At 44.3% G+C, this 27,752-nt stretch overlaps 1 protein-coding gene across 1 annotated transcript in view; it reads left to right on the plus strand.

Moving 5' to 3' along the window:
* The first annotated feature begins 687 nt into the window (after positions 1-687).
* Positions 688-27,752, plus strand: part of SEC13 (SEC13 homolog, nuclear pore and COPII coat complex component) — a 41,364-nt gene continuing 14,299 nt past the window's right edge. The window contains exons 1-5 of the mRNA XM_079795101.1: positions 688-796; positions 3,791-3,835; positions 5,957-6,072; positions 18,150-18,301; positions 18,764-18,897. Of these exons, the coding sequence (XP_079651227.1) occupies positions 794-796; positions 3,791-3,835; positions 5,957-6,072; positions 18,150-18,301; positions 18,764-18,897 (450 nt within the window). The 5' untranslated portion in view covers positions 688-793. The remainder of the gene's footprint in view (positions 797-3,790; positions 3,836-5,956; positions 6,073-18,149; positions 18,302-18,763; positions 18,898-27,752) is intronic.

Raw genomic sequence — 27,752 nt, forward strand, 5'->3', positions numbered from 1 at the left:
AGAGGGGCCCAGGGCTGCCAGACCTGAGGGGAGCCCCAGGCTCTGTCCAGAGCGCAGCATTCTCACTGTGCTTGTGGAAAGCCAGGGACCTAAGGATTGGGAACACTGCGGGGGTGGATCCTGAGCTCTAGCTGCAGAAGCTTGGCTGAGATTCCTCTTTGCCTGAGGAAATCTACTTAATGGGCCAGACTCACCAGGTCCCAGAACTGTGGGAAGAGGCAGTTTAGAGCCAGGGATCCCATGGCTTGGAAAAGGCAGGGCGAGAGGACTCAGCCTCTAGTAGGGGGCATTCCCCTAGCCTTCTCTGCCCCTGGTCCCAGCCTCGGGTCCTGAGGAGGGACTAACAACAAGGAAGCACTAGCACCAGTCTACCCACTCCCCCCAAAATTGATCATCCTTCCTTGCTCATCATAAGGCCCGTTGCAGCACCCAGAATCCCAGGTAAACAGGTGAAGCTGTAGTTAGGAATCTCTTCTATCACGTAAGGATCTCGGGGGGCGGGGGGGCGGGGGGGCAGGGTTGGCCAAGAGAGAAGACCGGCTAGAGCTTCAGATACCTAAAGCCTTGGAAACGAAAGGCTCACTGTGGGTCTCGCGCGTTCCTCACGGAAAGGGGAGGGGCCCAGAGGAGGGTGCGGCGCTGCAGCGCGGAACCCTTGTGCGAGCAGAGCGCGTTGCTACCCGGAGGCTCCTGCGCTACAGCCCTGCCGGCCGGCCCGGCGCCGGAAGTGAGCTGTAGGAGCCGCCGCCGGGAGCTGCCACGTCCGAGGCTGAGAGCCACCGCCGCTGCAGCCATGGTGAGTGTTGTGGCCCGGGACGCCGAACGGGGTTCCCGCCTGGTCTGACCGTCCCCCGCCGACCGCGCTGAGGTTCAAGCTCCAGGCCCAGGCCGTTCAGCTCCCTTCCACCGCTTAGAGGTTGGGGGCCTCCGGCCCTGTCTCTCGGCACCTTTCGCGGGGAGAGGCCCGGAACTCTGCCGGCCGCGCCTTTCGCTCTTTCCTTTCCTTCTCTTTCCCCAACAATGAAAAACAAAACCAGGAACATGGTAGGAACTACTGTACCATTAGTAAATGCCAAGCATTGTTCATAATCTCAGCCTTCTAACAGTCCTTACGGTAAAGTAGGTGCTGTTACCGACACTTTACTCAGAGCGGGGAGGTGGCAGAGCTGAGATCCTAACCCTCTTCACCATTCCTTAGTGATGTGTGTGGACCAGGGGCTAGGGGCAGGGCCCCCAGGTATAATGGGCACTTGAAGAAACGTGTAAGGATGAGCTAAGTCTCTGAGAGCAGGGCCTCAGTTTTTCAAATCTGGGGAATCGTTCGTTCACTCCACACTTCCTCTGAGTGAATGACTGAATGGGAACTAATGGATAAAAGCATCTGGCCTGAGCCTGGCACAGAGTGGGGGTTCAGTAAACCAGTGCTCTCAGGAACACGCGTGTGCCGGGAGGTTTTAGGAAACCTGGGTGAGCCCAGATGTCAGGACTTTGGGTTTAATTTTTGCTCTGCATGGGGGCTAGGTTTAAATTGCTCATCTTAGCCTCTGATTCTTCAGCTGAGAATTGGCAATTCCTGTGCTCTGACAGACAGTTCTTTCTAATTAAATTTTCAACGCACTGATTCGGAAGAGCTGATACGTTTTGAAAGCTGCCGCTTTCTACTTAACAAGGGCCAAAACACTTTAGGTTCTCCAAAGCAGCAGTAACCAACCTTTCGGACCTCACGGACCACCAGTGGTCCGCAGACCCCCGGTTGGCGACCGCTGCTCCAAAGGTTTCCTTAAACCAGCGGTCGCCAACCTTTCAGACCTCACGGACCACCGGTTGGCGACCGCTGCTCCAAAGCACTTGGTTCTCCAATTCTGGCTGGTGGTGACAATCGTTAAAATAAATGCTGGTTAGCCCTGGCCAGTGTCGTCAGCTCGCACACCAAAGGGTTGTGGGTTCAATCCCGGTCAAGGGCAAGTACCAGGGTTGCAGGTTGGATCCTCAGCCCCAGTTAGGGTGCGTGTCTCTCTTCTCTCTTCTCTCCCCCTCTCCCCCCCCACCCCCCGCTCCTCTTCTCTTCCTCCCTCTCTCCACCCGTTCCCTTCCACTCTCTCAATAGAAAAAAATATCCTCTGATGAGGATTAACAAATAAAAAATAAATGCTGGTTATCTCTTAAGATCCTTTGGTGACCTGATATGAAACTACTAGTAAACTTTCTTCCTGGCTTTACTTAGTCCTCAGGCATTAATTTAGGGAATTCAGGGTGACAACTACTTTATGTTCTAGATAGGCAGCCTAATGGGTTGGGATGCTTTGTGGGCTGGGAGTTAGCAGGTGGAGCTCTTTTCCCAGCTCCACTTTTAACTAGCTCTGACACTTTAGTAAGTTCTTTCCTCTGGGTTTCTTCAGTTCCCTTAGTCCCGTGGTTGGCAAACTGCAGCTTGCGAGCCAGATGCAGCTCTTTGGCCCCTTGAGTGTGGCTCTTCCACAAAATACCACGGCCTGGGCGAGTCTATTTTGAAGAAGTGGCGTTAGAAGAAGTTTAAGTTTAAAAAATTTGGCTCTCAAAAGAAATTTCAATCGTTGTACTGTTGATATTTGGCTCTGTTGACTAATGAGTTTGCCAACCACTGCCTTAGTCTGTCAGACAACTCTAATTAACTGTGCCTTTCATCCTTCCCAGGGCACATGTGAAAGCACTTGGTGACCTGGCTAGCTTGGCCCACAAAGGAGATTTCTTATCTTGCTTGCTTGCCTTTGTGGACCTGGGGGCCCACTTTTTAGGGAGTCTAGAATTTGAATTTGATGAGAGAGCCTGTGCTTACTTGGTGGTACCTTTTGAACTGCTCTGCAGCCATCCTCTTCCAGTGTCCACCTTTCTGAAAAGTAAAGCCAGATTTTATGCTTGCAGGGTTTATGCTGGAAAAAGATGAAATGGGGGAAATGCTAAGAAATATCAGTTCCGAACTGAAACCTTTTCAGTCATTTTCTCTCCCACGAGTTTTAAGAGAGTAGTGGTTGAGCAAAGTAAAACTATTTGTTTTTGTTCATTTACTTATTCGTTCAGCAAATAGTGCCTGAGTTCCTTCTGGTTGCAAAGCACTTTGCTGGATGATTTGAGAGGATTCAAAACTGCACACAACACAGACCCTAACTCCAGGTAGCATGCCTTCTAGTTGGGAGAAGAAACAGCATAAAGTGTTGTAGGCATTTTAGTGCTGAAGATATTCAGAGAAGTACAGCCAGGGGGGCTCTGGGAATCTTCGAGAAGGCGGGCATAATTTGATCTGGACCTCGAAGAATGGGTAGAAGGGTGATGACTGTGGCAGCTGTGTTCCAGAACTCAAGCTGCTCATTACTCCCTCAGGGTCTCTCTTCCCCCTCAAAGGTAGCCAGGACTATTTGCATCTCCCCTCTTTGCTCATGGTATGCCCTCTGCTTGGACTGTACTTTGATTTCCTGTGCCACCTGGCAAATTCCTTATCATTTAAGTCCCAGTTTGTGTCCAGCACCCCCAGCCCTTCGGGTGCTATAGCACATGTAAACCACTTCTAAAGTATGTATCTTGCTGTGTTAGGATTACTTGTTTGCAAGCTTGTCAGGGGCAAGAAGCGCCTCTTATCTGTATCTCCAGTTCCTGGCATAGTGCTTGGCAAAAAGAAGGTACTGGATTGAATGTTTACTGAATGAGTGAATGAATGAACAAATGCAGTTAACTTTAGAAATGATTGGTGGGTTTAATAAGATGATTGCATTCTAAATGCCGCCAGTTCATTTACCAATGATATCTCTGGTTCTAGGTGTCAGTAATTAACACTGTGGACACCTCCCATGAGGACATGATTGTAAGTATTCTTTCAGCCCTCCCTCACGGGCTGTGGATCTGGGCATTTCTGTGGGAGGGAAGCACTCATGAATCCAGTGTGGCTTTGCAGCCTTTGCCAGTCAGACTGTAGCCTCAGGGGTATAGTCAGTCTCCCAGCAATGCCCTCTCAATTAGCAGTGCTGTGGCAGTCTGGTCACTCTGGTGGGAGGAACCTGGGACTGGTTTGTCACTCAAGGCCTTCAGTCTTCTGACCAAAAAAGTAACCGGGTCTGGGATGTAGACTGAATAGGTACAGAGATTGACAACAGTCTTCCCACCTGTCTTTCTCCTGCTGTCACTTCTTAGCCCCATTGAAAAGGGGGTTAAAAGAAAAGAGAGTAGGAAGATGACTCAATATGAAGGCAGGGGGCAGGCTTGGCAAAAGCCCAAGGCAGAGCCAGGTAGAACCACCACAGACAGAGCTGCCAGACAAGGACCTTTGGACCAGAAGTCATTAACTCAGGGTGTTTCCTGAGACAAACACAGGGCTCAGTATAAGACAACAGGGCTATGGGAGAAGGTTCAGAGGTTAAAGTCTTCCACAGCAAAGATGCAGACTCTGCTTCATGCAGGGTCAAGCAGTCCAGGCAGCCTTTGAGCAAGACCCAGGTCAGCTTACAGCATTTCCTCCCAGGGTTCCTGCCCACCAGTGGTTCCTTTGGGCCTTCTCAGAGTTGTCTATGTTCCCTGTGGTCTAGCTCTAAGATCACACCTCCTTGGAGATAGTGTGGCACCATCAGAAAGAAGATCCAATCTGAGACTCCTTAGCCAATCTCGGCTCTACTGAGCCAGCCTTGATTTCCTCATGGTTAAAATGGGAAAAATAATGAATGTGATACCTGCTTGTGTGGGTTCGATTTGAGGAACAGATAAGGCAAAATAGTAATGACTAATGTCTGCATGCTCACTAAGTGTCAAATCCCATGCTAAATACTTTCATAACAACCCTTGAAGTAGCCCCATTTAAAGATAAGGAAACTGAGGTTCAAGGAGACTAGGTAATTTTCCCAAGGTTGTACAAAAGATAAGCTGAGGAGATAGGATTTAAATCTCTTAGGTACTGTGCCCTACTTTCTCCCAAAGTGTGTGATAGCACTCTCCAGGAGAAGTGCTTCAGAAGTACATTTACAAAGACAATCTGTCTTAACACCTGCACTGACTTCCAAAGAAGAATCAGGAAGTTTTCTTCAAGTAGGGAGGCAAGGAGAGAAGGTTGACGCACATGGACTGATTGCTTCTGTTGAAAGGGTATAATTGTTCCTGATGACCACAAGAGTGGCAGCTAATAGTTCTTGAAATCCACAAGGTGGGATAGCTGAAGAAAGTGCCATCTGTTGGAATAGGAAGGGCCAGCAAACAGTGGGGCAGCAGGCGTAGTGACTCAGAGGAGTCATTGCCCCAGATGGACAAGTGGCTGTGGGCAGAGGTTCTGGATAGCCAGTCAACATCTTGGAAGTCCATTTATCAGTGGTTGGACGAGTGACATTTAAGGTGTATGTGGACAGTCTGGGGTGCTAGGCACACTACTAGAAAAAGAAGAAAAAAAAAAGGCCAAGTGGAAACCCAGGAACAAAGGTCCACAATGGATCCAGGGCCATGGATGGAGGAAGGAGCTCAGTGTCTGAATAGAACCCTGTGTCTAGGCCAGATGTGCATCATGGAGTACCTGGTTGGGGTCTACAGGCAGGCAAAGGCCTGCTCCTTTGGGTCAGCATTAGCCCTTGGTTCTGGGCTGAGTTGAACTCCAGGTGTTGTCCCCAGTAGCTCACAGCCTCAAAAACACAGTGGGGGCTGAGGAAGAAGGAGGCTAGGCCAGCTTTTTTTCTCCCATACCCAACCTGCAGAACAGGATGAGAAAGGGCTCCCCATATATATAAAGGGTCTACAAGTAGCTGGGTATAGTTTGTCTTGTCCCATTAGGAAAGATATTGCATGTCAGAGAAGTGAGATTGTTGACATGCTATCTTCCTGCCCGATAGTGATGATTCTTTGAGGTTAGATTAATTTCAGGTAGATTCTGGTCCAAACTAGATTCTCTGTCCTGGTGACTGGCCCCCACCCACCCAGCCTGCCGGGTTCCTGAGCTTTCCTCCCTTTGCAGCATGATGCCCAGATGGACTACTATGGCACCCGCCTGGCAACCTGCTCATCAGACAGGTCCGTCAAAATCTTTGATGTACGCAACGGAGGGCAGATCCTCATCGCAGACCTCAGGGGGTGAGTGCAGCCAACCGTGGGCAAGGACTGACAATAATTGGGCTTTTCAGGGAGGGCAGGAAAGCCCGAGAGCCAGAGCAGAGCAGCCCTGCAGTGCAGTTAGCAGAGAAGACACTCGGGCCCAACCAGCCTGCTGCCCTCAGTAGGCATCCTGGGCTGATGGATCCAGGAGTCAATCCAGCTCTGCCACCCATGTACTCACTAGAAGATCTTGGACAAGAGTCAGTTTATCTGGTAGCCTTCACCCACTCACACTCAAAATGGGCTGATGCTACCTGCTCCCAGACTCCCAGCAAGCCTTCAGTAGCTACAGCTACTTCTGAATGTGAGAAACTTCCATTTTTGTTTACCCAGCATGACTTAAGTGTCACTGAAAGGTGGTAATGTAAGAATGTAATGGTGAGTATATAAATCCTGTAATTCTGCCTGTTTGTCCACAACAGGCATCTATACTAATAAAAGGGTAATATGCTAATTAGACTGGACATCTTCCGGGTGTCCTTCTAGACAAAGCCATGGTGGTGAGGGCCGAGGCAGAGGTGGTTAGGAGCAATCAGGCCAGCATGGGGGGAGCAGTTTGGGGGCAATCAGGCCGGCAGTGGGGAGAAGTTAGGGGTGATCAGACAGGCAGGCAGGCAGGCAAGTAGTTAGGAGCCAGCAGTCCCAGATTGCAAGAGGGATGTCTCCCAAGGGGTCCTGGATTGGAGAGGGTGCAGGCCGGGCTGAGGGACAACCCTCCCTCCCCCGTGCATGAATTTTGTGCACGCAGCCTCTAGTTAGTTTATATTTACAAATGTTTACCCTTCCTCCCCACTGAGATTCTTGAGATCCTGGTTGTCATTTTTATGGCCACATCGCTATTGCTTTCACTCGGTTCACTGCCTTTCAGATAAATGGGGGTTTTTAACCTGGACCCATGGATCTCCAAGGGTTCCATGGATAGAATTCAGGGGTTGGTGAACTGGGGCAGGAGGGAATCATCATCTTTATTTTCACTGACTGATATTTAGCTGGAAGTCACAGTAGTATTCACAGTACCTATGTTACCAGTGCAAGTCAGATATTTTCATATCACATTATAGTTGTACCTATCTCAAAATAGTGGTTGCTAGACCTGCACACATGTCACTGGATCATAATTTGTTCTTTAATGTTTTCATAACTATATTTCAATGTAATTGGGTTTCTTGTCTAATCCTAGCTCTATGTATTTGATCCATTGTTCTAAGAAGGGACCATAACCTTCACCAGACGGTATAAGAGAATTTAAAAACCCCTGACAAGTAGGTGCTCAGTACATGCTAGATAACTGAATTAAAGAAGACACAACTTAGGAGCCATTTGGGGAGACATTCCCTTCTTCCTGAGTGTCCAGAAAAAAGTGACTGAGGAGGCAAATGCCACTTTTTCTGTGCAGCAGTCCCTGGCTGAGCAGAGAGCTCCTGGGGTGATGCCTGGCTGCCAGCCTGACAGAGGGGGTCGCATCAGCTGCCACTCAGTCCTTTCTGCTATTTTTCTTATTCTCAAAAGATGTGAAATATTGGAGGGATAAATTCAGACCTCCATTATTTTTTTGCCTTGGTTAAATCTTTGCTAAGTGTAGGATATTTGAACCTACTGAGTTTTATTAGCAGCTCCTTTGTAAGGCCTGGAAATGTGCTATTGTTCCAGCCAGAGGAGGAGGAGACTTTGAGTGCCTACAGACTTGGGGTGAAGGAGTAAACAGGGACAGCAGTACTATGTGCCCGCAACCAGGGTACATACCCTTGACCGGAATTGAACCTGGGACCTTGAGTGTGGGACTTTTTCTTGTACCAAGAAAGCTCTTTATGTGAATTATTTCAAATATTTCCCTCATGCCCAGCCTATGAAAGAGGTCTTGTTGATCTCTCCATTAAGAGACTAAGCCAGCCCTAACCAGTTTGGCTCAGTGGCTAGAGCGTCGGCCTGCGGACTCAAGGGTCCCAGGTTCAATTCCGGTCAAGGGTATGTACCCTGGTTGCAGGCACATCCCCCAGTGGGAGGTGTGCAGGAGGCAGCTGATCGATGTTTCTCTCATCGATGTTTCTAACTCTCTATCCCTCTCCCTTCCTCTCTGTAAAAAAAAAAAAAATCAATAAAATATATTTTTTTAAAAAGAGAGACTAAGCCATAGAGAGATGGTCCTTGCCTAAAGTAAAGCAGCTGGTGAGTGGAGAGTGGGTGTGAGAGAACCTGGCCCTGTAAGCCAAGCATGTCAAACTCAAAGGCTAACACAGGCCAAGTAAGGTTTAAGTTGATGTGGGCCACAAAAAGACAAAAGCTTCAATTTTCATAGAAACATAGGTTTATTTTGATAGAGACACGCTGAATACAAAGGGCTGAAATAAATGAGTAATAGTTAACATAAAATAATAGAACATTTTAATAAAAATATTTTTTCTTCAACATTAACTTACCAGACACTGAATAACTGTATAAATTAATAAGTGTAATGCAAATAAGTGTATTTTTCTCCTTTTTTTGTTTTGTTTTTTAATTTTATTTTATTATTTAAAGTATTACATATAATAGTACATATAGCTCCTTTTTTCCCCATTGACCTTCCCCCAGCCTCCCCTACGACCTGTCCCATGCCCTCATCCCACCCTCCCAGTGTCTTGTGTCCATTGGTTGTGCTTATATGCATGCATACAAGTCCTTTGGTTGATCTCTTCCCCCCCTCCCGAACACTCCCCAGCCTTCCCACTGTAATTTGACAGTCTGTTTGATGCTTTACTGCCTCTGTATCTATCTTTTTGTTCATCAGGTTATAATGTTCTTTATTTTCCATAAATGAGTGAGATCATGTGGTATTTTTCTTTCATTGCCTGGCTTATTTCACTTAGCATAATGCTCTCCAGTTCCATCCATGCTGCTGCAAATGGTAGGAATTCCTTCTTTTTTTATAGCAGCGTAGTATTCCATTGTGTAGATGTACCATAGTTTTCTAATCCACTCATCTACTGATGGGCATTTAGGCTGTTTCCAAATCTTAGCTATGGTGAATTGTGCTGCTATGAACATAGGGGTGCATATATCCTTTCTGATTGGTGTTTCTAGTTTCTTGGGATATATTCCTAGAAGTGGGATCACTGGGTCAAATGGGAGTTCCATTTTTAGTTTTTTGAGGAAACTCCATACCGTTCTCCACAGTAGCTGCACCAGTCTGCATTCCCACCAGCAATGCACGAAGGTTCCTTTTTCTCCACATCCTCGCCAGCACTTGTCGTTTGTTGATTTGTTTATGATAGCCATTCTGACAGGTGTGAGATGGTACTGCATTGTCGTTTTGATTTGCATCTCCCAGATATTTAGTGACTTTGAGCATGTTTTCATATGTCTCTTGGCCTTCCTTCTGTCTTCTTTCGAAAAGTATCTATTTAGGTCCGTTGCCCATTTTTTTATTGGATCATTTATCCTCCTTTTATTAAGTTGTATGAGTTCCCTGTAAATGTTGGAGATTAAACCTTTATCAATGATAACATTTGCAAATAAGTTCTCCCATACAGTGGGCTTTCTTGTTGTTTTGTTGGTTTATTTTGCTGTACAAAAGCTTTTTATTTTGATGCAGTCCTATTTGTTTATTTTCTCTTTAGTTTCCATTGCCCTAGGAGCGGTATCGGTGAAGAAATTGCTTCGGCATATGTCTGAAACTTCTCTGCCTGTGGATTCCTCTAGTATTTTTATGGTTTCCTGTCTTATGTTTAAGTCCTTTATCCATTTTGAGTTTTATTTTTGTATATGGTGTAAGTTGGTGGTCTAGTTTCATTTTTTTGCATGTATCTGTCCAATTTTCCCAACACCATTTATTGAAGAGACTTTCTTGACTCCATTGTATGTTCATGCCTCCTTTGTCAAATATTAATTGAGCATAGTGGTTTGGATCGATATCTGGGTTCTCTATTCCATTGGTCTATATGTCTGTTCTTGTGCTAGTACCATGCTGTTTTGAGAACAGTGGCTTTGTAATACAGCTTGAAATCTGGTATTGAGATCCCACCTACTTTGTTCTTCTTTCTCAGGATTACTGTGGCTATTCGCGGTCTTTTTTTATTCCAGATGAATTTTTGGAGAGTTCTTTCTAGGTCTTTGAAATATGCCATTGGCATTTTAATGGGGAGTGCATTGAATCAATAGATTGCTTTGGGTAGTATGGACATTTTAATGATGTTGATTCTACCATCCATGAACATGGTATGTTCTTCCATCTGTTTACGTCTTCCTCTATCTCTTTTTTCAGTGTCCTGTAGTTTTCCGCGTATAGGTCTTTTACCTCCTTAAGTTTATTCCTAGGTTTCTTAATTTTTTTGGTGTGATGGTAAAAGGGATTGCTTTTTTAGTCTCTCTCTCTGTAAGTTCACACTTTTGGTGTATAGAAATGCCATAGATTTCTTGGCGTTAATTTTGTATCCTGCTACATTGCCGAATTCATTTATTAAGTCTAATAATTTTTTTATGGAGTTTTTAGGGTTTTTTATGTACAATATCATGTCATCTGCGAATAAGGACAGTTTTACTTCTTCTTTTCCAATTTGGATGCCTTTTATTTCCTCCTCTTGTCTAATTGCAATGGCTCATACTTCAGTACTATGTCGAACAGGAGTGGTGAGAGTGGGCATCCCTGTCTTGTTCCTGTTCTTAGGGGAAATGGTTTTAGTTTTTGCCCATTGAGTATGATGTTGGCTGTAGGTTTGTCATATATGGCTTTTATTATGTTGAAGTATGATCCTTCTATTCCTACCTTGCTGAGAGTTTTTATCAACAATGGGTGTTGGATTTTGTCAAATGCTTTTTCTGCATCAATTGATATGACTATGTGGTTTTTATCTCTCAATTTGTTTATGTGATGTATCACGTTTATTGATTTGCATATATTGTACCATCCTTGCATCCCTGGGATAAATCCTATTTGGTCATGGTGTATGATCTTTCTGATGTACTGCTGAATCCGATTTGCTAGAATTTTGTTGAGGATTTTGGCATCTATGTTCATGAGAGATATTGGCCTGTAATTCTCTTTCATTGTGTTGTCTTTATCTGATTTTGGTATTAGGGTGATGCTGGCTTCATAGAAAGAGCTTGGAAGTGTTCCTTCCTCTTGAATTTTTTGGAATAGTCTGAGGATAGGTTTTAGTTTTTCCTTGAATGTTTGGTAAAACTCCCCTGTGAAGCCATCTGGCCCTGGGCTTTTGTTTGCCGGAAGCTTTTTGATGACTGCTTCAATTTCTTCCATACTTATTGGCCTATTGAGATGTTTAGATTCTTCCTGATTGAGTTTTGGAAGGTTGTATTTTTCTAGGAATATGTCCATTTCCTCCAGGTTGTCCAGTTTGTTGGAATAGAGTTGTTCATAGTATTTTTTAACAATCCTTTGTATTTCTGTGGGTTCTGTTGTTATTTCTCCTCTTTCATTTCTGATTTTGTTTATTTGGGTCCTCTCTCTTTGCTTCTTGGTGAGCCTGGCTAGAGGTTCATCAATCTTGTTTATCCTTTCAAAGAACCAGCTCTTGATTTTGTGGATCTTTTGTATTGTTTTTTTTTGGTCTCTATGTCATTTATCTCTGCTCTGATCTTTATTATTTCCTTCCTTCTGCTTACGCTGGGTTTTTCTTGTTGCTCTTTTACTAACTCTTTGAGTTGTAGGGTTAGGTGACTTATTACCATTGTTTCTTGTTTTTTGCAAGAGCTATGAACTTCCCTCTCAAGACTGCTTTCGCTGTGTCCCATAGATTTTGGATTGTTGTGTTTTCATTGTCGTTTGTTGCCATGATGCTTTTTATTTCTTTGATCTCTCTGGTAACCCAGTCATTGTTTAATAGCATGCTATTTAGTCTCCAGGTGTTTGATTTTTTTTATTGTTTTTATTGTAGTTGATTTCTAGTTTTGTGCCATTTTGATCTGATAAGATACTTGATATGATTTCTATCTTCTTGAATTTGAAGAGACTTTGCCTCTGACCCAATATATGGTCTGTCTTTGAAAATGACCCATGTGCACTTGAGAAGAATGTATATTCTGTGGCTTTGGGGTGAAATGTTCTGAAGATGTCAATTAATTCCATCTGGTCTAGTGAGTCTTTTAGGATTAATGTTTCTTTGCTGATTTTTTGTTTAGAGGATTTGTCCAGTGGTGATAGTGGGGTATTAAAGTACCCTACTATGACTGTATTGATATCCTCCAGGAGTTTTTTTATGTATTTGGGTGCTCCTGTATTGGGTGCATATATGTTTACCAGAGTTATTTCTTCTTGTTGGATTGTTCCCTTTAGTGTTATGAAGGGGCCTTCCTTATCTCTTGTTATGTCCTTCACTTTGAGATCTAATTTGTCAGATATAAGTATTGCTACCACAGCTTTTTTTTTTTTTTTTTTCCATTCACATGAAAACCCTTTTTTCATCCCTTCACCATCAGTCTATGTGCGTCTTTTTTTCTGAAGTGGGTTTCCTGTAGACAGCAGATATATAGATCATGTTTTCTTATCCACTCAGTTACCCTATGTCTTTTGATTGGGGCATTTAATCCATTTACATTTAAAGTTGTTGATAGGTACTTGTTTGTCACCATTTTTATTCTTTACACCTGTGTTCCTTCTTTGCTTCCTATTTCTTCTTTTTACAGCAGACCCTTTAGAATTTCTTGCATTGCTGGTTTGGTGGTAATAAACTCCCTTAGTCCTTTTTTGTCTGTGAAGCTCCTGATTTTCCCCTCAATTTTGATTGATAGCCTTGCTGGGTACAGTATTCTTGGATTCAGACCCTTCCTTTGCATGACTTTGTATATTTTATTCCATTCCCTTCTGGCCTGATGTGTTTCTGTTGAGAAATCAGTCGCTAGTCTGATGGGGGATCCTTTGTAGGTAACTTTCTGTTTCTCTCTGGCCGCTTTTAAGATTCTTACTTTGTCTTTGGTGTTTGCCAATTTAATTATTGTGCCTTGGCATTGGTCTTTTGGGGTTCATTTTGTTTGGGACTCTGTGAGCTTCTTGGATTTGTGTGGGGGTTTTTCTTCCCTATATCAGGGAAGTTTTCTGTCATTTCTTTAAACAGGTTTTCTATTCCTTGCTCAGTTTCTTCTCCTTCTACACCCCTATTATGTGGATGTTCTTTCATTTCGTGTTGTCCCAAAGTTCCCTTAGGCTCTCCTCCTGCTTTTTAATTTTTTTTTCTAAAAGCTGCTCTATCTTGTCTTCTAGCTTACTGATGCGGTCCTCTGCTTCTTCTAGTCTACTGTTGATGCTTTCTATTTTGTTCTTTATAGCAGCAATGTCATTTTTCATTTCTTCTTGGTTCTTCTTCATTTCCTCTTGGTTCTTACACATATTGTTGAATTTGTCTTCCATTCTTTTCAGCAACCTTATGACCATTTCTCTGAATTCTTTCTCTGACAGGTTTCTTGCCTCCATTTTATTTACTTCCTTTTCTGGTGATGCCTACTTTTCTTTCATATGCGGGCTGTTTCTTTGTCTCCCCATGATCTCTCTTTTCCAGGTGTCTGGTCATGTAGTTCTCTCTCTCCTGCGTTGATTTAAAGGCACAAAATACAACACAACAAGGCACTGAACACAAATGTATTCACGATACGAATAACCCCAAATAAAGGTGACCACCAGAGAAAAGCAAATTAGGGCATAAGAAAGAAAGAAGAAGAGGGAGGAAAGAAAAGGAGTGCAAAAATGAAATTGGGAAAAGGAAAAAAAAGTAAGAGAGAAAAGAAAGAAAATAAGAAAGAAAAGGGGAAAAAACTATTTATATGGGGAGAAAACTCCAATAGAATAGCCACTAATACCAACAAATGCCAGCAACAAATACCTAGAGATGAATGCAAACTACAAACAACAACTAATATCAAGCAAGGCGAGGGAAAACAAGCAAAAAAAAGAAAAAGAAAAACAATCTCACAAACAAGCATAAAACAAAAACAATATAATCAACAATCAAGCAAACAACAGCAAAAGGACAGAGAGAGAAAAAAATTTGGATAGTGAAGAAAGAGAAGAGAGAGGTGTGTATGGACTTGGAGCAGGGGATTGGAAATTAGATATATAAGTAGGGTGAAATTTTAACAGGGTAAAAAGAAGGAATAGGGAAAATCTAAAGCAGGAATAGGATAAGAGAAACAGGACAACAAAAGGGGAAAAGTGAGGAAGAGAGTGTTGGCTAAAGATAAAGTTGAGCTAGAGTAAAATGATGCTAAAGGAAAGATGAAAATAGAATGTAGAACACTAATTCCAAAGTAAAATAAAGAGAAAATAAAATGATACTTTTAAAAAATAAAAGGTAAAATGGTGGTAGTAGTAGTAGTAATACTGATTAAAAATAAAAATGTAATAATTAAAAAGGTAAAATCAAGTGAGGAAAAAAGAAAAAAAATTTAGTTTCTTAAGTAAAGGATGAAAAAAAATAAAAATATGCAGTAGTGAAGGTCATTCACTTCCTCTACTGTTCTGTTTGACATGCCTGTTTCCTAGTCAGGACAATATTGAAGTTCCCTGCGTTCCACCGCTCCTCAGTGTTGTAGGCCACAGTCCTGATTTTCAAGCAGGCAATACTTCTTTATTTCTTATACTCCTTTATTTGTGTTTACAAAAGAGTCAGTTTGTGATTCAACCCCTGGGTGGCAGTGTTTCTGGATTGACCTCCGGGTCCATAGGTCCTCTCTAGCTAGTGTTTAGATTTTGTTTTCCCTGTGGCACTTAATACCGGTTTGGGGGAATGGGCTGCCCCAGAGCTGGTTCTCTGGTCGTTATTCCCCTTTCTGATCCCCAGGTTCCACACAAAAAACTTTCCCCTGCAGTCTCTTAGAGTGTCCCCAATTGGGTGATCCTATGTATTGGGCTTAGTAATCAAAAGCAAGGATTTAAAGATTAAAAACCGGCGCTGCGGCGCAAGTCTGTGCAGTCCTTTTTCCCCTTGGATCTAAGCAGCCAGCACACTGTTAAAATTCTTAGGCTGTCCTTCTGCACCCAGTTCAGCTATGGGTTGCTTTTTAGAGTTCCCTTCTGTTAGCAGCCATGCAGATCCCCTCCACATTCGTGGATCACTCCAGCCCCAACGCCCACGGGTTTTTCTGGGCGCAGACTTCCCTAGATCCTCCAGCTCCCGCCGTGCACGTTTCTCTCTCCTGCCTGGACCTCATCTTATCCCAGGCGAAATCGGACCTTTCTGTGAGGAGGTGCAGAGTTCCTCCGAATCCACGTGCTCACACCACTTGAGGACCGGTGTTCCTGGGTTCACAGCTGTTCGCTGGGTGCCTTAGTTGTAGATTCCCGGGATTTTCAGGCTTCTGATAACATCCACTCTCCCCTTAAAGATGGCGCAGTCTCTGTGCCAAAGCCAGTCGCTCCGGGAGGGATCCCAGCAGCAGTGGAGGCTGCCCGGTCAGGGGAACCCCGTCGGGCAATCCCCCACAGTCCCCTGGAGTATAGTTGTCCCTCAACTCACCAACAAACCCCGTCCAACCACACACTCTCCCTTTGTTCTCACTCACGCACTGTCTTGCGGTCTGCCTTCCTGTCGGCAGCCATCTTCCTTGAGGCCTATTTTTGTTGTTCTCCAAAAGTGAAATATTTCCTGTTACACACACCAAACAAGTAAGTACAAGACTAATGAGTGGCAGTCGGCTGCTAAAATATTCGCTGCTAGTATTAGTGGAGAGAAATAGTGCACCTATGCATAAGGCACATAAGGGAAATGAATGCAACACGATTATAGTAATCAGTCATTAGCGAACGTTGTAGTTTGTTATTAATAACTAGGGGCCCGGTGCACAAAATTCGTGCATGGGGGGGGTGTCTCCTCAGCCCAGCCTGCCCCCTCTCACATACTGGGAGCCCTCAGGGGATGTCCTACTGACGGCTTAGGCCCGCTCTCCATAGGGGAGAGCCAGACTGCCTAAGCCGCAGTCTGGCCTCCCTTTGTGAGAGACAACAGAGCTGATCAGGAAAAGGCACCAGCCCCATCACCCTGCTGCTGGAGCCTGCCAGTCACCGCAGCCAACAAGGTGTTTTAATCAACACAGACTCCAGTCCCTTCACCAAGAAAAAATGACAACTTTTTTTAGGCATTTTCAAGATGTGTCTTTCATAGAATATGACATTTCTTTCTTTTTTTTATCCTCACCTGAGTATATGTTTCCATTGACTTTTAGAGAAAGGGAAAGACAGAGAGAAACATCAAAGTGAGAGGAATACTTTGATTGGTTGCCTCCTTCATGAGCCCTGACCTAGGCCCCAGCCAGGGAGGAGCCTGCAACTTAGGATCTAACCTGGACTCTGCGGTTGGCAAACCTAGGCATTATCCACTGAGCCAAACCGTGTAGGGCAGGTTATGACATTTCTTAGCCCTCCAGCAGCAGACCTTCGTTTTTTTCCCCAGGAGTGTGATGGAAAAGCCCTAGATCACCTTTTTGGATTCTTATACCCAAGTTACTAAGAATATTACCAGTGGCATACAGGGAGCTTAGCCAATGAGCGGTCAGAACTACTTCCTCTGTAGTTCACACCTATCTCCTCAGATCTCCGGCTCCATCCCTGCCAAGGCCTAAAGCCTCCAGCCCTTGGCAGGGGACCCCCAGCTGGCTCCGCCCCTGGCCAAGGCCTCAAGCCTCTGTTTGAGGCTCAGGCCCTGGGCAGGGACCCCCAGCTGGCTCAATCACCTGACTCCACCCCCAGCCAAGGGTGCAAGCCTCTGGCCGAGGCTTGGGCTCTGGGCAGGGACCTCCAGCTGGCTCCGATCACTGGGCTCCACCCCTAGCCAAAGGCTACAAGCCTCTGGCTGAGGCTTGGGCCCTGGTCAGGGACCCTCAGCTGGCTCTCATTGCCTGCAGGGGACCCCAACTGGCTCTGATTGCCTGTGGGGGACCCCAGCTGGCTCTGATCTTCCCCTCTGATCTTCGGCTCCAATCACCCAGTTCCGACCATGGCCGCTCTCCGAGGCTGCGGCCATCTTGGTTGGGTGTATTTGCATATTCGCTTTCTGAGTGGCTGGTGGGCATGGCTGGTGGACGTGGCTGGTGAGTGTATCGGAGTGATGGTTTGCATATTACTCTATTATTAGATAGGATTATGTATAATAGGATATTGTAAAAATTAAGTCACTAAATTTTTATTAAAACGTTTCTTACATGCTGTTATATTGGCTGGACCGCAAAAATATTTGTTATGGGCCGCATAGTTTGACATGCTTGCTGTAAGCGGAGCTACCTCTCATGTGCTGGATGCCCACCTCTCCCTGAACCCAGAGATGGCCCCGGCACCAAGCCTGGCACAGGGTACATGCTCAGATGATACTTAACATGTGAACATACAAAGATCAGAAGATAAGAGACGTGCCTTTTGAGCAAATTTTTTAAAAGAGTAGCAGAAAACACCAAAACAAAACAGATACTGCCGCCTCAAGAAGTTGACCGTTTGGGAGGATAAATGATTCACTTTACAGATACTTAGTACTTGTGGCTGCAAAACCTAGTTTGATCAGTGACTCTGCTGATGACAATAGGTATTAGAGAAGTGAGGGTTCTGCTGGGTCGGGACTGAGAGGCTAACTAGAGTCCTGCCTCACTTTCGGCGCCTCTCTAATCCTAGCCTGTTTGACTCAGTGGATAGAACGTGGGCCCATGGACTGGAAGGGTCCCGGGTTCGATTCCAGTCAAGGGCACGTACCTCAATTGTAGGCTCGATCTCTGGCCCTGGTTAGGGAGTGTATGCAGAGGCAACCAATTGATGTGTCTCTCTCACATTGATATTTCTCTCTCTGTCTCTGTCTCTCCCTCTCCTTTCCACTTTCTCTAAAAATCAATGGAAAAATATCCTCGAGTGAGGATTAACGACAACAAAAAAAAGCCTCTCTGGTCTCTGGGCCTCAAGGTCCTCACTGCTCAATGAAGTTCCCTTTTGGCAGTGACATTCTATGTCTCCCTTTTGAAATTCTTAGGCAGTTCTGTCCTGAGACACTCTGCCTGCCAAGGAAGCCATTTAGTTCTGTCCACAGAAGGGGCTGGCAGAGCCCTGTGGGTTCCTGTGGCCCATCTGAGCAGCCTCTGACCCTCTCCCCTTGCAGTCATGAAGGACCAGTGTGGCAAGTGGCCTGGGCCCACCCCATGTATGGCAATATCCTGGCATCCTGCTCCTATGACCGGAAAGTCATTATCTGGAAAGAGGAAAACGGCACCTGGGAGAAGACGCACGAGCACACAGGACACGACTCCTCAGGTACACTGAGTGCGGCCGGAGAAGGTGGGTGGGTGGTCCTTGGGTGTGAGAGAGGCCTCTGTTCTGGCTAGTGCTCTGATTCTTTTCCCCTTGTGATGATGATGCTTGTTTATCCCTTGGGTTTGGTTGGCTTTTTTGCTGGTTGTCCACATGGGAGATAAGGCCCTAAGAAGACTTAAAGCCAGTCCAAAGCAAAATGAGAAAAGCAAAGATAATACAGTTTTTTAAGGTTTATTCATTTTAAGTACTGGCCTTTATTCTCAGATAATTGTCCAGCCTACTTTTTGTTAATGTAGACATTAGTTTAGGAAATGATGTTAGCAGATGGTGGGTTTTAAATTTCTTCAATTGACTAAGTTACAATTTCCCTCTGGTGGTCCCTGCAATTTTTTTTAGAAATTTAGTAAAATGGTAAATCTGGAAAATCAAAGTTTGCTCACTGTGCCTCCCTCCTTCCTGCAGTAAATTCTGTGTGCTGGGCCCCCCATGACTACGGCCTAATCCTGGCCTGTGGGAGCTCAGATGGGGCCATCTCCCTGCTGACCTACACCGGGGAGGGCCAGTGGGACGTGAAGAAGATCAACAATGCTCACACTGTAAGTCTAGACCCTGCCTGCGTGCAGAGGGTAGCTCTGCTGACTTGCCCTATGTCTCCTGTAGATCCCCTAGAGAGGGACAAGAGTAGTGTCACTGTTTTTCAGTGGGCCAGGGGAGGGGCTGCTGATCAGACACGCTTGGTAGAGCAGCTTTGAGCTGCTTTGCTGTGAAGCCAGACAAAGGCTGGGGTTAGCACTGGTTCCTCCTTGCAAGCTCCTAAGTTGGAGAAGACCAGGGCACTGGCAAGATAGCAGCAGCAGCAGCCTGCCTTCCTGCCACCTTTGCTGTGGATGTCAAGTTGACATGCCTTGTGGTCATTGGGACCCCCTGGAACTGAGTGGTGTTACAAAAGCATCATAGAAATTTAGTTTTCTGTACTTCTAGTCATTGGACATTAAGGTTGAAATAGTCAAGAAAACACTGTGGACATTGGGAGTGAGCAGGGGGGAAGCGGGGGATTCATATTTTCTTGAGCACCTACTGTGTATCATGTAACTCACGAATGTTTATGAACAAAAGAAGCTAACAAATTTGCAAGGCACGCAGTCCTGGTCCAATTTTATGTTGAGGCAAGTGAGGCTCAGAAAAAGTAAGTGACTGAGAGAAGGCACTGTGCCAAAGTTAGAACCCTAGAATCTGCCTGCCTTCTCTCTACTCAGCAGTTATAGCTTTGATGCTCCCAAACAGTTCTGAAATGTACCCAGATAGAAACTTAAAGTCAATTTCCCCCAATTCATGGATCAACAACCTGCCCACCCTCAACACCCTAGGAACTTGTTTCAGGGTCTTATTACTTGGGGACTTCTGATCCCCATCTGCTGACTAATTTGCAAAAATGAATAGGTTGAGGGGCTTCTGGCAAGATATGGAGGAGGGGCATCATAGTTTTTCAATCTTTCTACATCTCTACATAAAACCAGCAGAACAGCCGAAACCGGTTTGGCTCAGTGGATAGAGCGTCGGCCTGCGGACCGAAGGGTCCCAGGTTCGATTCCGGTCAAGGGCATGTACCTTGGTTGCAGGCACATCCCCAGTAGGGGGTGTGCAAGAGGCAGCTGATCAATGTTTCTCTCTCATCGATGTTTCTGACTCTCTATCCCTCTCTCTTCCTCTCTTAAAAAATCAATAAAATATATTTTTTAAAAAAACAGCAGAACAACTAGGTAGCAAAACCAAAACTTCATGAACAACACAACAAAACTGGGTAACAAGCTATTTCCACAAATTTAAATGTTAGTGCAGAGGAATCCACCACCAACAATCCCTACATAGTATTGGTATCTGAACAGGAGGAGAAAGAAAGCAATGGGGTGCCTTCTAAAATAGCTAACACGTATTCACTGCAAAGCGTAGCTGGCAGGTGTGAGGTGCTAGCTCATTGTAGTTTTATTTTATATCTCTGATGAATAGTGATGTTGAGCATTTTTTCATATGTCTATTGGCCATGTATGTCCTTAGAGAAGTATCTAGTCAGGTCCTTTGCCTATTTTTTTAACTGTAGTATAATTGAATGAGTGAAAACTTCCAAGAATGAGAATAAAGATGTTTTTCAATAAGGACCTTTGCCAATTTTTTAATTGGATTGTTTGCTTCCTAGTGTTCAGTAATATAAACTCTTTGTGTATTTTGGAAATTAACCCCTTATCAGATGTATCATGGTGAATATGTTCTCCCATATAGTAGGTAGGTTCCCTTTTCATTTTGTTGGTTCCATTTTTAACTTTTTTTTCATGGATTTATTTTTTTTAATAAGTCTTTATTGTTCAGATTATTACAATTGTTCCTCTTTTTTCCCCCCATAGCTCCCTTCCACCCTCTGCCCCTTACACCACCCCCCCACTGTCCTCATCCATAGGTGTACGATTTTTGTCCAGTCTCTTCCTGCACCCCCCACACCCTTTCCCCCCCGAGAATTGTCAGTCCACTCCCTTTCTATGCCCCTGATTCTATTATATTCACCAGTTTATTCTGTTCATCAGATTTTTTATTCACTTGATTTTTAGATTCACTTGTTGATAGATATGTATTTGTTGTTCATAATTTTTATCTTGACCTTTTTTCTTCTTCTTCCTCTTCTTAAAGAATACCTCTCAGCATTTCATATAATACTGGCTTGGCGGTGATCAACTCCTTTAGCTTTTTCTTATCTGTGAAGCTCTTTATCTGACCTTCAATTCTGAATGATAGCTTTGCTGGGTAGAGTAATCTTGGTTGTAGGTTCTTGCTATTCATCACTTTGAATATTTCTTGCCACTCCCTTCTGGCCTGCATAGTTTCTGTTGAGAAATCAGCTGACAATCGTATGGGTGCTCCCTAGTAGGTAACTAACTGTTTTTCTCTTGCTGCTTTTAATATTCTCTCTTTGTCTTTTGCTCTTGGCATTTTAATTACGATGTGTCTTGGTGTGGTCCTCTTTGGATTCCTCTTGTTTGGGGTTCTGTGCGCTTCCTAGACTTGTAAGTCTGTTTCTTTCATCAGGTGGGGGAAGTTTTCTGTCATTATTTCTTCAAATAGGTTTTCAGTATCTTGCTCTCTTCTGGCACCCCCATAATTCGGATGTTGGTCCACTTGAAGTTGTCCCAGAGGCTCCTTACACTATCTTCATATTTTTGGATTCTTTTTGCTTTTCCGGTTGGGTGTTTTTTGCTTTTTTGTATTTCAAATCTTTGACTTGATTCTTGCGATCCTCTAGTCTCCTGTTGGATCTCTGTATATTATTTTTTATTTCAGTCAGTGTATGCTTAATTTCTAGTTGGTCCTTTTTCATATCCTCAAGGGTCTTGCTAAATTTATTGGCCTTTTCTAGAAAATTCTTGAAAAACCTTATAACCGTGGTTTTGAACTCTATATCCAGTCATTTGCTTTCCTCCATTTCTTTCATTTGTGACCTGTTTCTTTGTCTCTGCATTTTGGCTGCTTCCCTGAGTTGATAGAGTGGCTTTGTATGCTAGGTGTCCTATAGGGCCCAGTGGCTCAGCCTCTCCAGTTATCTGAGGTGGACACTTTTGGTGCAGCCCTTTGTGGGCTGTGTGCACAGTCTTGTTGTAGTTAAGCCTTGATTGTTGTTGGTATCACTGGGAGGAATTGACCTCCAGGTCAATTGGCTCTGAGGATCAGCTGTGTCTACGATGGGAGAACTTCTGTGCTGGAGACACCCTTATGAGGCAAGACTTACTTCAGTGGGGCTTTGGTGCCCCCTGAGTCTGCCCCCTGAGTGTGTCCCTTATGGATCTGAGGAGTTGTAATCTGGATGGTCCTACTCAGACCCCTGGTACACTGGCTCTTGGGTCTCCAAGGAGGTGCTAATTTAGCCTCTGCCTGAGGCCACCCAGCAGGAGCTATGGAGAGATCTGCAGATTCCTCTTCTTTGTTTGGGTTTTGGAGGTGCCCAGATGAGGCCCAGCTGTGAAGCAATGCAAGCTGCTGTGGGGCCTTGGGCCATCTTTTGGATGTTCTGGGTCTCTCTGACTCAGCTACAGTTTGTTGGGTAAGTTTAGATTTCAAAGGACCAGGCCATTCATATGCAAAAGCCTCTGCACACAGCTTGGATGGGGCAGAGTCTCAGGGTGGAGCAAACAGCAATGGCTTCCCGTCAGCCCTGCCCTAAGAGGCCCCGGGTCTCAGTGTCCCTTGGTAATTGCTGCAAGCACCTCTGAGAGAAAGCCGCCCTCGAGTTCTGGCCCGATGCCAGACAGTCCAGTTTCTTCCCGTATGAGTCTGGGTCCCCAGAGTCTCGCCCGGAACTGGAGTTCAGAGCACTCGGGAGCTTGTGTCTCCCTCCGAATTGAAAAAGCCAGCCGCCTACTCAGTTGCCAGCCCTCTCCACGTGCGGGCCTCCGTACCTCTGCACTTTACTTCCGCAGCTCCTCTGATTCTCAGTGTGCTTTTCTCTTCCCTTCTAGTTGTAGAATTTCCACTTAGCCAGCCTTCCTTTGGTTCTGGATGATGTCCGTTTTGTCTTTTAGTTGCAGTTTTGAAGTTGTTGTGTGAGGCAGCAAGTTCAGGTGTTTGCCTATGCCGCCATCTTGGTTTCTTCCCATTTTTAACTTTTTGAGGAAACGCCACACTGTTTTCCACAATGGCTGCACCAGTCTGCATTTCCACCCACAGTGAAGGAGAGTTCCTTTTTCTCTGCATCCTCTCCAGCACTTGTCATTTGTTGATTTGTTGATGATAGCCATTCTGACAGGTTTGAGGTGGTACCTCATTGTTGTTTTGATTTGCATCTCTTGGATGATTAGTGACTTTGAGCATGTTTTCATATGTCTCTTGGCTTTCTGAATGTCCTCTTTCGGAAAGTGCCTATTTAGGTCCTTTGCCCATTTTTTTATTGGATCATTTATCTTCCTTTTATTAAGTTGTATGAGTTCCCTGTAAATGTTGGAGATTAAACCCTTATCAGAAATAACATTGGCAATATGTTCTCCCATGCAGTGGACTTTCTTGTTGTTTTGTTGATGGTTTCTTTTGCTGTGCAGAAGATTTTTATTTTGATGTAATCCCATTTGTTTATTTTCTCCTTAGGCTCTCTTGCCCTAGGATCTGTGTCTGTAAAGATATTGCTACGACATATGTCTGCTATTTTGCTGCCTATGGAATCTTGTAGGATTTTTATGGTTTCCCATCTTACATTCAAGTCCTTTATCCATTTTGAGTTTGTTTTTGTGTATGGTCTAAGTTGGTGATCTAGTTTCATTTTTTTGCATGTATCTGACCAAATTTCCCAGCACCATTTATTAAAGAGACTGTTTGACTCCATAGTATGCTCTTTCCTCCTTTGTCAAATATTAATTGCGTATAATGGCTTGTGTCAATTTCTGGGTCCTCTATTCTGTTCCATTGGTCTGTATGTTTGTTCTTGTGCCAGTACCAGGCAGTTTTGAGAACTTTGGCTTGTTAATATAGTTTGATGTCTGGTATTGTGATACCTCCAACTTTCTTCTTCTTTCTCAGGATAGCTGTGGCTATTCAGGGTCTTTTTTTATTCCAGATGAATTTTTGGAGAGTTTGTTCTAGATCTTTGAAATATGCCATTGGTATTTTAGTAGGCATTACATTGAATCTATAGATTGCTTTAGGTAGTATGGACATTTTAATGATGTTGATTCTACCAATCCATGAACATGGTATGTTCTTCCATTTGTTTATGTCTTCCTCTATCTCTTTTTTCAATGTCCTGTAGTTTTCCAAGTACAGGTCTTGTACATCCTTGGTTAAGTTTATTCCTAGGTATCTTAATTTTTTTGGTGCAATGGTAAATGGGATTTTTTTTTTTTCATTTCTCTTTCTGTGAGTTTATTATTGGTGTATAAAAAGGCCATAGATTTCTGGGTGTTAATTTTGTATCCTGCTACATTGCCAAATTCATTTATTAGGTCTAGTAGTTTTTTTATGGAGTCTTTGGGGTTTTCTATGTATAGTATCATGTCATCTGCAAATAAGGACAGTTTTACTTCTTCTTTTCCAATTTGGATGCCTTTTATTTCTTCTTCTTATCTGATTGCTATGGCTAGTACTTCTAGTGCTATGTCAAACAGGAGTGGTGAAAGTGGGCATCCCTGTCTTGTTCCTGTTCTTAGGGGAAATGGGTTTAGTTTTTGCCCATTGAGTATGATGTTGGCTGTAGGTTTGTCATATAGGGCTTTTATTATGTTGAGGTATGATCCCTCTATTCCCACTTTGCTGAGAGTTTTTATCAAGAAAGGGTGTTGGATTTTTGTCAAATGCTTTTTCTGCATCAATTGATGTGATTATGTGATTTTTGTCTCTCAGTTTGTTTATGTGATGTATCACATTTATTTGCAGATATTGTACCATCCAAATCCCCAGAATAAATCCCACTTGGTCATGGTATATAATCTTTCTAATGTATTGCTGAATCCAATTTGCTAGAATTTTGTTGAGGATTTTAGCATCTATGTTCATCAAGGATATTGTCCTATAGTTCTCTTTTTTTGTGGTGTCTTTATCTGGTTTTGGGATTAGGGTAATGCTGGCTTCATAGAAAGAGCTTGGAAGGGTGCCTTCCTCTTGAATTTTTTAGAATAGTCTGAGGAGGATAGGTTTTAGTTCTTCTTTGAATGCTTGGTAGAACTCCCCTGTAAAGCCATCCAGACCAGGGCTTTTGTTTGCTGGAAGTTTTTTGATTGCTGTTTCCATTTCTTCAGTAGTTATTGGCCTATTCAGGGGTTTTTTTATTCTTCTTGGTTGAATTTTGAGAGTTTGTATTTCTCTAGGAATATGTCCATTTCTTCAAGGTTAACCAGTTTGTTGGAATAGAGTTGTTCATAGTATGTTTTCATAATCGTTTGTATTTCTGTGGGATTGGTTGTTATTTCACCTCTTTCATTTCTGATTTTATTTGGGCCCTCTCTCTTTGATTCTTGGTGAGCCTGGCTAGAGGTTCATCAATCTTGTTTATCCTTTCAAAGAACCAGCTCTTGGTTTTGTTGATCTTTTGTGTTTTGTTTTTTTTTGTTTTTTGTTTTCTCGGTCTCTATTTCATTTATCTCTGCTCTGATCTTTATTATTTCCTTCCTTCTGCTTATGCTGGGCTTTTCTTGTTGCTCTCTTACTAACTCTTTGAGTTGTAGGGTTAGGTAACTTATTACCATTGTTTCTTGTGTTTTTTTTTTGCAGTAGGCTTGTAGAGCTATGAACTTCCCTCTCAAGAATGCTTTCATTGTGTCCCATAGATTTTGGATTGTTGTGTTTTCATTGTCGTTTGTTGCCATGATGCTTTTTATTTCTTTGATCTCTCTGGTAACCCAGTCATTGTTTAATAGCATGCTATTTAGTCTCCAAGTGTTAGATATTTTTTATTGTTTTTATTGTAGTTGATTTCTATTTTTATGCCATTGTGATCTGAGAAGATGCTTGATATGATTTCTATCTTCTTGAATTTGAAGAGACTTTGCCTCTGACCCAACATATGGTCTATCTTTGAAAATGACCCATGTGCACTTGAGAAGAATGTATATTCTGTGGCTTTGGGGTGAAATGTTCTGAAGATGTCAATTAATTCCATCTGGTCTAGTGAGTCTTTTAGGATTGATGTTTCTTTGCTGATTTTTTGTTTAGAGGATTTGTCCAGTGGTGATAGTGGGGTATTAAAGTACCCTACTATGACTGTATTGATATCCTCCAGGAGTTTTTTTATGTATTTGGGTGCTCCTGTATTGGGTGCATATATGTTTACCAGAGATATTTCTTCTTGTTGGATTGTTCCCTTTAGTATTATGAAGTGGCCTTCCTTATCTCTTGTTATGTCCTTCACTTTGAGATCTAATTTGTCAGATATAAGTATTGCTACCACAGCTTCTTTTCCATTTCTATTCGCCTGAAACACCTTTTTCCATCCCTTCACCATCAGTCTGTATGAGTTTTTTTTTTTTCTGAGGTGGGTTTCCTGTAGATAGCAGATATATAGATCATGTTTTCTTATCCACTGAGCTACCCTGTATCTTTTGATTGGGGCATTTAATCCATTTACATTTAAAGTTATTGATAAGTCCTTGTTTGTCGCCATTTTTATTCTTTACACCTGTGTTCCTTCTTTGCTTCCTATTTCTTCTTTTTACAGCAGACCCTTTAGCATTTCTTTCATTGCTGGTTTGGTGGTAATAAACTCCCTTAGTCCTTTTTTGTCTGTGAAGCTCCTGATTTCCCCCTCAATTTTGATTGATAGCCTTGCTGGGTACAGTATTATTGGATTCAGACCCTTCCTTTGCATGACTTTGTATATTTCATTCCATTCCCCTTCTGTTGAGAAATCAGTCGCTAGTCTGATGGGGGATCCTTTGTTAGGTAACTTTCTGTCTCTCTCTGGCTGCTTTTAAGATTCTTACTTTGTCTTTGGTGTTTGCCAATCCTATCTATAAAACAGTAATATGCAAATCATCACTCTGCTACACTCACAAGCCACGCCCACCGGCCAATCAGAAAGGGAATATGCAAATACACCTAACCAAGATGGCTGCAGCCTCGGAGAGCAGTTGTTGGAACTGGGATATTGGAGCCGAAGATCAGAGGGGAATATCAGAGCCAGCAGGGGTCCCCCACAGGTGATCAGAGCCAGCTGGGGTCCCCTGCAGGCGATCGGAGCCAGCTGGGGTCCCTGTCCAGGGCCCAGAGGCTTGCGGCATTGGCTGGGGGTGGAGCTGGGCCACTGGAATCAGCTGGGGTCCCCTGCGGTGATTGGAGCCAGCTGGGGGTCCCTGACCAGGGCCCAAGCCTCAAACAGAAGCTTGAGGCCTTGGCCTTGGATGGAGCGGGGGATAGAGCCATCTCGGGGTCCCTGCCCAGGGGCCGCGCCTCAAACAGAGGCTTGCGGCATTGGATGGGGGCAGAGCGGGGAGATCAGAGCCAGTTGGGGGTCCTGCCCAGAGCCCAAGCCTTGGCCAGAGGCTTGCAGCCTTGGCCGTTGGGGCGGAGCCTGGTGATCGGAGCCTGGCGATCAGAGCCAGCTGGGGGTCCCTGCCCAGAGCCCAAGCCTCTGCCAGAGGCTTTAGGCCTTGGCTTGGGGTGGAGCCCTCCAGCGGAGCCAGCTGGGGTCCCTTGGAGGTGATCCGAGCCAGCTGGGGGTCCCTGCCCAGAGCCCAAGCCTCTGCCAGAGGCTTGCGGCCTTGGCCGCTAGGGCGGAGCCTGGCAATCAGAGCAAGCTGGGGTCCCCTGTGGGCGATCGGAGCCAGCTGGGGGTCCCTGCCCAGAGCCCAAGCCTAGAGGCTTGCAGCCTTGGCCGTGGGTGGATCCGGGCGATAGAGCCAGCTGTGGGTGTCTGTGGGCAATTGGAACCAGCTGGGGTCCCTGCCCAGGGCCTGAGCCTCAAACAGAGGCTTGTGGCCTTGGCTAGGAG

Source organism: Cnephaeus nilssonii (genome assembly GCF_951640355.1).
Source record: "Cnephaeus nilssonii genome assembly, chromosome: 17".
NCBI lineage: Eukaryota > Metazoa > Chordata > Mammalia > Chiroptera > Vespertilionidae > Cnephaeus > Cnephaeus nilssonii.